The sequence below is a fragment of the Lytechinus pictus genome, chromosome 18 (assembly GCF_037042905.1).
Source record: "Lytechinus pictus isolate F3 Inbred chromosome 18, Lp3.0, whole genome shotgun sequence".
Lineage (NCBI taxonomy): Eukaryota > Metazoa > Echinodermata > Echinoidea > Temnopleuroida > Toxopneustidae > Lytechinus > Lytechinus pictus.
The window spans coordinates 20,915,069-20,926,931 of NC_087262.1; the positions used below are offsets into that span (position 1 = coordinate 20,915,069).

At 37.1% G+C, this 11,863-nt stretch overlaps 1 protein-coding gene across 1 annotated transcript; it reads right to left on the minus strand.

Moving 5' to 3' along the window:
- Positions 1-554: 554 nt before the first annotated feature.
- LOC129282304 (histamine H4 receptor-like) lies at positions 555-7,773 on the minus strand. The gene is made up of 3 exons (XM_064113405.1): positions 7,404-7,773; positions 3,399-3,731; positions 555-3,091 (listed from the first exon to the last, which is right to left on the minus strand). Exon 3 carries the CDS (start codon positions 2,961-2,963, stop codon positions 1,725-1,727), a length of 1,239 nt encoding a protein of 412 aa, XP_063969475.1. The 5' UTR covers positions 2,964-3,091; positions 3,399-3,731; positions 7,404-7,773; the 3' UTR covers positions 555-1,724.
- Between the last annotated feature and the right edge of the window lie 4,090 nt (positions 7,774-11,863).

Consider the following 11,863-nt stretch of genomic DNA (forward strand, 5'->3'; position numbering starts at 1 on the left):
TTTTTGCCCCCCCCCCCCCTGACGAGCTTGAAGACCTTTATTGCCCCCTGAAGAACTTGAAGACCCTTTTTTTTTTGCTTGTCAATTTTTTCTGGTACGAAAACCTTTGTTTTTTATTGAAGACCTTTTTTTTATTTTGCTTGTCAAATTTTTTGGCTGGCGATTTTGCCCCCCTGTGGAAAATCCTAGGTATGCCACTGCCTACATTCGATATCGTTTGATGTATTGAAATAATCAAGGAATTCCAATCATGATTATGAACTAGCGTCGTTTTGTCATGGACCCTATTACAAGTTGACCGAGCACGAGTGGGACTTTTGATCTAATCACGACCGCCGATATTTCGTTTTTTATCTTCTTTAATATGTGATAAGGTGTCAATAACAACCTTAAAGCTTATCCTACAGGATCGCCAAGCATGCATATCATTATCAACGACTAATGCTGAATAGAGTCAATGTCCATCGTGCTTCCAGTATGCGTGCTTCATTACATAAGTCATGATCGTTACGAGTGAAACCTTGAATGCATTTATACCTCAGTCACCTTTGCTCTACGGCAATCGAACGGCGGGTCGAAAACAGCCGTTTTAACCTTTTTTTTTTATACCAGCTTCATATAGGTGGTTTGATGAAAAAATGAATAAAACAGCTGCTTTCGACTCGCCGTACGGTCGCCGTAGAGCAAATGTGACTGAGGTATAAGCATGACTGATCATGTGTCAGTTGAATAATATCAATAATTTTGATGCTCCCCCCCAAAAAAAAAAAAAGTAAATACAACAACAACATAAAATCAACACCGCAATTTCAGAAATTTTGCGCATATAAATAACGGAAGTAACTTAGTAACGATGCGAAAAAAGGGGCTATTTCTTGAAAGAAATTATAAAAAAACATGGAGTGGACAAGCATTATTGGACACATTTGGGGAGATGATTATTGTATCAATATAAAGATAATCAACACAAATGCATACATCGAATTTAAGCTTGACAAGGCTCCAGTGATCATTTTACCCATCATGAAGTCGAAAATTTCAATCTAAAAAATTTGGAAAAAAGTACTGCAATTATAATGCATTAAAAACATAAAAATAATATACCAAACTAATAACATTTTGACCTACTTTTTTAAAACATGAAGAGGTAAGTGATGAATATTGGAATCTTTGAATAAAGACCGCAGATTCGATCGAAAGTCAAATTGCTAAGCATAAAGAGATTATGTTTGCTCATTGGCATTCCAAAAACGTCGTCTGCTGGGTTCCTATAAACCACCCTTTTCACATACAAAAGGCTGCATGAGCAGCGGTAATCGTCAGTGGATAAAAGAACATTCGCTTTTGTTGCCTTAAAATTGGGAATTATGTAAATATGGGGGAAAGGTGTGAGGGAAATGCACTCGACGAGGGCATAATACAATTGTCGCCTGCCCCCCTTCGTTCTCGGCCAATTCGTTGTAAGGTCCATGCTTTTGCTTAATGGTGACGAGAAATGGCAAAATGAACGCATTATCAGTTAAACGAATATAATATATCTGCTGAAATAATATATATTTCAGCAGACACGATCAGTTGTAATAAATCGTGAAAAGAGCTATTTACAGGTTTAAATTTATCAAAAAACATCTGCACTGTGTAAAAATTATGTCAAATGCAGTGGTCCTTTGCAGCATAAGAAGCATCGACTGCACATAGGCCGGTTACCACGGCATCACCTTCAGTTACCGCCGATTATTCATCTTGTTCATCGGCCTCTTTCTGATGTGCAAAAAGTAAAAGAAATTCTCCCTGTAATGAATGTTGGCGCATGCATACAACATGGGATTGACGGCGGAGTTCGCCCATAGGATGAACGTCACTGCCTCCGTCACCTGACGGTTAGCTTCACCATGTATGAGGACATAGCAGTCGTTGATGTAGTAGGGGAGCCAGCATAAGATGAAGACTACGAGGAGGGTTGTGAGAAGTTTGGCGGCTTTCTGAGTACCCCGACCTGATGATGTCATACGATGGACGCGCATCACAGCGCTGGAAGCTTTCCTCAAGATTTGTCCTTCTTGAAGGGCACCAACCATCGGAGCACTTGGTCCAGGAAATCCTCTACTGTCTTCTGATGCTTCAAAAGCAGCTTCACCATCGACACTCGTAAGCACAATGTCTTCATCAATCGAGTGGAGTCCAGGGGTTTTCTTTTGGCCATTTGCATGTTTTGTGCTAACCCGTCCGGAGACGGTATTGGAGTTCCGATCCTCACCTTTGCGCCTTTTTAATTGTATCTTGCTTCCCCTCCGCTCCTGTATTTTAGTAAACACTTTCAAGTTCAAAAGAAACAGACACGTCACGGGCAACACAAACTCGATGATGAACATCGAAATAACCAGAGCCTTTTCACGACGGTATTCCAAATTACAGGTCTGATACTCGAGGTACTTGTAGTCCGTCCATGCGGAATAGATGAAGGCAAGACTGGTATGTACGAGACTGCAGAAGAACCAGACAACGATGAAGATGAGGACGATGCGTTTCCGGGACTGATGACGCTGGTATTTAATTGTATCGCTCACCATGAGGTACCGGTCGATGCTGATTGCGATGATGGTGATGACGGACATATCGGTTGAGATGAAATCGATGGCCCAAATAATGATACAGAACTCCCTTCCCAGGAGCCACTTATCCGTGAGGTAATGGGGGATGTGAATGAACATGATGATGCCAACGAGAAGATCGGCAATGGCCAGGTTGAGAATAAACATATTTGTCTTCTTGCTTCGTATTCTCTTATCTCGTCTGTATGCTGCAAAAACGAAAGCATTTCCAAGAACAGTTATAACCGCTAAAGGAATGTATAACAAGCACATTAAGACGATTCTAACGGCAGTTACACCAGTGTCCTCATCAGGTCTCGTGTCAGATCCAGGTGTGGTTATTCCCGCCAAAGTAGACGTTTCGGCTTCCATCACTGAATATCAAGCTTCATGCATGCTTGGCGTCTTCTAAAGGGAACTGTATTCAACAGGAAGATGCTATTTCTATCCAGTCAAAATGTTCCAACTGAAGAAGACCTCACGATCGAATTTCCATGTTGCTACCGGGAAAAAAAAATCCAGTGTACAATAAATTGGTGCGGCCAAAATTAATGCCCAAATAAAGATAATTATGTCGATCTCCTTAACAAGCTTCATGAACTAGATTTATTACACATTAAGCCTAATAGCTTTAATGAAATTGAGGAGCACTATCTGTGCTCTGTGGTCATTACCATTCATTATATACCCTCGAAGAGATCATTCCCATTAAGCTGTCAATCAAATGCGATGATGAACATTGTGCCGATGAACTAAACACCTTCATACGGGATCATTATTTCCATTACAAACATTAAAATCACTCACATCAATCTTTCCTCAATGCTTCGATACGATAGAAACGAATTCAGTCCGATGTTAATCCACGGTGTTAATTAGAGGTGGCAATTCTGTTTATTTGTCTCGTTAATCATAGATGGATGTGATAGATAACGCAATTAAGATCCCCTAAACTTCGAGATAATCACTTCCACACAGTATAGGACCACTCTGCCCACGGATAGCTGACCTTTTGCTATCGACCTCGATATCGAGTCTGACGAGTATCTGGCATAAACATCGGAGGCAAGTCACCCACACCTTCTTGAAGACAACACCATGAACTTCGGAACAGCTTCGTAAACCATTGCGTGATCAAACCTGTAAGGGGGAATGAGAGAGGGAAAGGGAGTCAGGGATACATCAATGTATATATGCAGGAGCTTTATAAAAAAGCATGCTTTTAGGTGAATAGGGTGATCTGAATCTGTGAATGATTAAATCTCCTGTGCAAACACATCATGTGATATACTTTACTACTACTGGTGTTTCCCTAGTCAAATATATTCGCAAACTTTGTTTAGGCCTTTTGTGTCGGGAATTACTATTGAATGTGTTTACTTCTTCTGCTGTTCAATACCCATTAAAACGAGAACATATTTATGCTTAGTACGTGTCCCAGAAAAAAAGACGCAATGATAGATGTATTAAGAGGTAAAGTCGATTTCAATAATGCTGAGTTCAAGTTGATTGCATGATATTAAAGAGACATTATGTAAACGAGCACTAAAAATTTCATCAAAATTAGACCCTGTAAATAAATATTATTACAATTTTAATTGAAAAAAAAAACAGTTGTGTGTACAACACATGTGATACGCAAATAAGATAGTCGATGGCATCACTTGCCCACTATTTTTTTTTTTGGGGGGGGGGTATTTTATATCATGAAATATTTGAAGTTTGAAGATTTGGGAATTCTCTTCATTTGATCAATGTGTTGGCATATTTTAAAATGGCTTGAATACCATGATGAGTTTGCTACTTTCTCAGCAATTACTCAATCTCTAGCAGGATCATTTGCGTTGCCACAACTGGCATTTATCTTTGAGTATACAGTTGCATGTTTTCTTTCTGGGATACCCATCTGTATATATAGCCACAGCTTGATAGAAGAAGGAAGATCAATACATATGATGTAGTGGGCGGCATCGAGACATTTTTTGTTTGATAAGACAAAGATGACTTGGTTTTTTTGTTGAAGAAATAAATGGATATGTTATAGTTCTACGACAAAATCATCGATTTTTCATAGGCCTATAGGCCTAATCTTTCTTCTCTCTCCTTCTTTTCCACTTTTCTCCGTTCTCTTTTTATATATTTCTATGTCACCAATAAAGGGCAAACTTCACAGACCGCCGTCCCCCGAGTACCAGTAGCACAGCACAATAAGCCAAAATTTTTGAGGAGGCGAGACATGGGGTATGGGCAAACTCAAATAAGCTGTGAGCGAGTGAAAAGAACCATTAAAAAGGAACATTATTATTATTTTTTAAATATAACTTTTGACATAACATAGTCCGAATTCGATATCTCATTTCACCCCTTTCGTGAAACTTCTTGTGTGATCCATGGCCCCAGCCACCCCCCCCCCTCCATCTTTACCCCAGTGCCCGGCCCCAGTGATTCCTACCGTACACAGCAAAAACTGTGGTGTTAACCGGTGTACATAGAGGACCACACCAGTTATTTTACACTAGCTGGTGTTAAATTGACAGTGTTAATTCAACACCTATAGGTGTTATTACAACATCTTTGGTTGTTACGTTTGCACTCTTTGGTTTTATGTTCAATCTCTAGTGTGTAATTTTAACACCTCAGGTTGTGGTCCTCTATTAACACCAACTGGTGTCAGTTTTAACACCACAGTTTTTACAATGTAGCACCAAAGATAAATTACCCTCTCAACCTGGTAGGCCTATCCTGTGGATGTGTCGCCTTAATGCCAATGAGAAAGCTCCCTGATAAACACCAGTGCCCTATACCGCCTCCGAAAGGGTTAGGAATATCATGGACCTTCTAGGAATATATACTTCAAGCATGTGTTTTATAGCTCCATGCTTCAAGTCAGTCAGCATGGTTGATTAAGAAGGAAGATAGCTCAAGGTTAAATTCGATTTGTTCTCGGTGAAATAATATATATGCTATAGTTTTACGACTTTAGGTGAAGTTTTATGACTTTAATTAAGTTAGGTACTCATAATTGATATCAAGATGCTATAAGCCCTGGAAGCCGTTATAATCGTCATCTACTCGACGAGATGACGTCATATTCTATATTACACAATCCATGGCGAGATTCGTTTTCTTAATTAACCCTAAAAAATAGTGCATGAGTTACTAAGTATTTTGACGCGTAATTGGAGGGGGCTGAATCAGCCACCCTGTCTTATTATTATAGGGTTAATTATTGCCGTCGACTTATAAAAGATTGTTTTTCCACATGAACATGTATGTATATACAAAAAATGAAAACATTTGCCATCATGACGAAATAAAACTTATGTATAAGTAGATTTTGCAAGATAACGTAGTTCGCCATCTCGACAATTTCACTTATTCTGATAATCTAAGAGATGATAACAGAGTGGTTAGCATACCCGCCCATTTTGGGTTCGAATCCCGGACGATCGAGTCATATAAAGATTGGGTCTCCTGTCTTCTTGTTTCCTTGCGGCGCTCAGGAGGGTGTTCAGTTCTCAGTACTGACTAATGTTTTTTTGTCAGCCCTGAAAACTTCAGTGCCTTGGTTTTGATAAGCTGAATGGCACTAGCCACTGACAGTTACTATAGTAACAGTCAGAGCTAACAATCTGGGGAACATTGTCGGTGCTGACATTGTCAGCACCGACAATTTAGTCAGAGCTGACAACTTTCATGAAACGCCCCCCTGGTCGGTACTGAGTGAGTGCTGAAAATTTTCATGAAACACCCCCGGTATAATGATTGGAATTTCACTGCACATTAGTAATAGATCCAGAGTAAATAAATGAGATGCGGAATGACCATTCGTACACATCAAAAACTGGGGTGTTAACCGGTGTACATAGAGGACCACACCAGTTATTTTACACCGGTGTTAAATTGACAGTGTTAGTTTAACACCTATAGGTGTTATTACAACACCTTCGGTTGTTACATTTACACTCTTTGGTGTTATGTTCAATCTCTAGGGTGTAATTTTAACACCTCAGGGTGTGGTCCTCTATTAACACCAACTGGTGTCAGTTTTAACACCACAGTTTTTACAGTGTATAAATGAGAATTGTAAATGATTTTAAAATTAAGCTAGACAATACAATACTGGATCTGAAATTTGAAGAACTTTGCATAAAAGCATGATTTTTTTTGTGTCTACATTTTAAATTGAGTCTTAAATGCTTGAAGACAAATTAAAGAAATCGACTACACTGCAAAAACACCGGTGTTGATTTAACACCAGCCCGGAATCTATATATGTCCACACCAGAGAAGTGTTAAACAACACCAGTTTGGTTTTGGTCTAACACCAGATAGGTGTTTATACAACACCAATTAGTATAAAAACAGCATCGGTTTGATTCCAAACTGGTGTTGTTTCAATACTTCTCTGGTGTGGACATATATAGATTCCGGGCTGGTGTTAAACCAACACCTGAGTTTTTGCAGTGTATGTAAACGAGACTACTGTTAGAGGAGCATAATGTTCTACAATGTCCGCTCGCGGAGAAGATAAAGTGACCAACACTCATAATTAAGATTAAGATGTGATCAGCCACTTGAAAATAATATTCAATAATTTTCAGATTCTCACCAATATTGGTTGATTTCGACTAGTTTTGTCCATCGAATCCATTATACCATGAACCTGGGTCCATAATAAAAAAATATGCTCATCATCACATCAATTGGTTATTTTTACCAGTTTTTTTTTAAAAGAAATTAAGAATGAACCGGAAAAAGAATGATGTAAGGAGGTATATTTGTTATCGTTATAAAAAAAAATTCACTCACCGAAGGCCTGTGCATTCTATCATCAAGGAGTTACGACCCCTTGCTATCACAGAACCCGAGTTGGAAGTAGTATTTTCCCGAAGATATATCAACATTATTCACCTGAAATGATCCCCGATGTTGACTCTCCATGAAACACAACTATGAAAACGAAAATCATGTACTCCTGTGTTTATCTCCGTCTTGAGTGACATAATTAACCAATCAATATTAATTTTCACAGATATGCCCTAATTCTCATTACACATATCACAGGATATCCTGTAAGCAGGATTGTGATAAGACCAACGTTTCCAAAGTGATTCCTAAGCGATTTTCATGATGTAGAATCCTCCCTTTGCCATGATCATGATGAATACCTAAAATGAGTCAAAACGGGGCCAAAGAAAAACTTGTTCTATTCTCAAAGCATGGACTTCAACCCTTCATTGCTTCTGGCTAGATCTCCAGATATTTTGATTTTTTGTTCGTTTTCAGCAAACATGCCAGAAGATTGGTATTCTTCTCAGAGAGACGTCAGCGAGTTTGGCTTCTGTGCATTTTCTTTCAGTGAAAAAAAATGAGAGGGTGCCGGCATTTTGGTTCAGTAAAATCATCTGAACGGCTGTTCAAACAGAATTCTTTTGAGTGTAATCAGAAAAAAAAAAATCTGCTGAGTATCGAGAATATCATGATCGAATTATAACTTATAAATGCATTTATGCCTACTTATTATTATTATTATTAGTATTTATATTATAGTTATTACTATTTTATTATTATTATTTATTATCATTGTTATCATTATTAATATTATTATTATCATTATTAATATTATTATTATTATTATTACTATTATTATTATTCATGCTGTTTTTTTAATGATAAACATATAGGTTCGATGATTGATTCATGTTGTTTTGTAAAATATTCATATATATTATATTACCTGAAATTCAGTGTTATTTTACATTTCTTAATGCATTTTCGTATATTTAGTCTGTACGATATCCCCTCTACTTTAATGAATTGAATATGTCATCAATGATTTTTCTTTTCTTCAGTCTTAATAATATTTTGATAATCACACCGCAATACGATAAGTATGTATGGTTGTATCTAATCCTTTATTGCTCAATCCATTTTCCCTTTTATTTTTGTTCAGACTTTCCTCTTACAATACTTTTATCTAGATTCCAGTATCAGTAATATACAATGCTGATTTTTATCCCCTAATTGAATTTATATTTCATTTTATATTCGTCTTGTACAAAGATTTTTCTTCATTCTTACATCTTATCATATCGCATCATGCTTCGCATGATATTATATTCAAGTAACTTATTTTCTATTTCGACACAATTATTGTATAGCTGTTAAACGCATTGTATTCTTCGTAAAAACTCTTTAACATAAGTGCCCGTTCACTTCCTGATAAGTGATCCATTTTACCTAATATATAGTAAAAACTTAATTCATAGTAAATCTCCTCTCCTTTCTCTTTCTTTAGGCAAGATCACATACAAGATGTGCTTTTGAGTGAATCTCCCATTTCCACAGATCCTTTTTTTTTTCTATTTAGCTTATATATTATGATTTGTCTGCAAAATGTACCATATTATGTTAATTATCATTGATGTTATTGAATATATTTCAAATAACAATGATTCGTAGTTATTGTAAATGTTTGTTATAAATGTATGAAAATAATTTGTATTATTCGTTACGTTCTGTTGGAAATAAAATCTTAATCTGAATTGTGCATCATTTAAACATATACAATGACTGATATTTTTTATTCAATTTATAATTTTCATTTCAATATTGTCATTTCCCTCCACAATAAAAGCTCATTTCAACTTTACAAAGGGCAAATGACTATTTTCCTTTTGTTTATTTTATACAAATAAATGTCCATTATAATTCTACAAATGGCGAGTGACTATATTTTTCCTGTATATAATAAATATCTTTATTAATATTACAGCAGAAGAAGTGCCATCATTTAAGGTTCTCATTATAATAACAAATTTGCAATAACAGTTTAAAGCTACTGAAATCATTCAGTCTGATCGGCTGATGGTAAACTTGTTATAGAAACTGTGTCCCACTTTAAAAAGCAACAGGCGCCCTCTTTCGTCTGATGTATGCACAGTATCTCCTCCAAAATAATTAATGCCACATGTGTCACGCGCGTAAAACATTCCCCATAGACTTGTGTGTTAAAATGGCACTTTTGAAAAATTCATAAAAAATAAATGTGAAATTAGAGGGTGGAATGTTTACTACCAATGGATAGGATATATACCTGACATTCCAAATCTGACCAGGAAAGGGTACCGTAGCCAGCTCATTTTTAAAATAAATCGCCATTTATGAAGATATACTATGAATCGATCGAATTCAGTAGTTCAGTAGTTACCATTTCTAGAATCAGTGTTAAATTTTGAATCACATTCATACATTTTTGTCAATCAGCAATATCAAATTGACAAAAATTCGAATGGGTTGGGTCGAACAAATATCTTTAGCCCTCCTGATGTAATTAGGCTCGTGGGACCCACAGCACTGATCTGTAGATCAATGTGCCATTGTCCCCCATTGTCACACCATGGACTTAATAGGTCCATGGTCACACCAAGGGAAATAAACCAAACCGACCGCTGAAAGTCATTGGAAATAACGTATCTGGTTTAGCCTGTGTGACTGCCCATTAACACTCCACCTCTTATCGACTCAGTGGAGGTGCCGTGGCCGAGTGGCGCCTGGCTATATTATGGAAAGTCCGGGGTTCGATCCCTGGCCGCGGCACCTATGCCCGTGTGCAAGGCATTGACAATGCTATTTTATCCTGCTTCATAAATAAATGGAAATGCTATGTGCATTATTGGTAACAAGGTGTGCACTTGTTAAAAAAAATCTACCAACTACTACAATGGGCGGCGCCACACGGGGGCAAGGGCAACTGCTCGATATCATTTTTTGTTTCAAATAGTGACGAAGAGGAGAGAAAAGAAAAAAAAGGAGGGTAAAAAGAGAGTATAAATATGAGAGGTCTGAATCGTGTATTATGATATTACGACTGTTATTCAACTGAGAAAAAACAAATACATGACGTCACTTTTAGAACGTCCCGCTACTCCCCCCCCCCCCCTCGGCCATCAAAGCATGTCTATATACTGTAACATCAGATTACAGTAATTATTAGATATTGTCAAATAGGTCTATATTACATATCCGTACATGACTTTAGGGCCTTGTCAAACCTTCTTCATCGCTTTACCTTCTATTTTCCAATAAAGTGTCCTTTTTTGTAGGTGCCCATTCCATTTTGGAGGATGCTTCGCTGCCTCTGATGTAATGTAGGCATTGTGTATGTAGTGGGAGTCACTTGATCATAGGCAGGCAGCCCCCTCCTCCCCTATCCCCCTCCCCACTGTAATTATTGTTTTATAGTAGTGGGGGCATTGAAAAAAGGAGGAATAACAGGGAAAGAAAACAGGAAGACAAGTGAAGAAAGGGGAAAGAATGTGTTGTGTGATTATAATACCCATGATATTCGATATTGAAGAGGAAAAGACTTGACATCCCTTTTATAGGTCACCCCTCCCCCATTAGAACATCCTGGCGCCACCCCCCCCCCCTCGACCATAACTCACACACTTACACATACTATAACACACATCGCATCATATGTCAACAAAACTGGAAACTCTGATATAAATTTTCGTAATTTTTATTTTGAAGTAACAATCCATGTTGTAGTATAACATTTTGATATGTAATAAATGTGTCGCACTTGAAAAAAATCAACTGCTGCGCGTAACAAAATGATTCTCTTAAGTACGTATAGAATTAAGTTTCCCAAGTTAAGAAGTGAAAAGATGATAAAAAGGACATCATTCATTTTAGAGTACCGTGGGAATGCATTTGTGAAAGTAGAAACATTTTGAAACAGATTAGAAAGTATTCACTTTCCTTTCGGAGCTTTGTCATGTTCGTGATGAACGCACGCAAATACTTGGAATAGCCAAATAAAAACCAGTGCTAGACCCAGTAACCCCAGACTCCCGATGCAAACTTTTATTCAGTGCGACCGCCTCCTTAGGATGTGGGAAATGACAGAAAAAACGATAACAAAAAAATGGTAAGACAGAGAAAGAAGAAGAAAGAACAAAAATAAAAACATATAAAAGCAAAGTGTTTGTCCCTACACTTCAAATTATTCAATTGAGAAAAGACGTAATTTTCATTTATTCATTCATTTATTCTTTTCTACATTTACAAAATTATCATAAATAATGTCACTGTAAATACAATAATTATACATGAGTCTCATATAATCAATAAGTTTGATATCAAAGTGATTTGGTGAGTAAATGTTGACGATGGTGGGTAATGCTGAGAAGTAGAGCTTGTAGTTTGCATTTCCATATTATAGAGATAAATAAATTAATATATAAACATGTACAACCTTGCAA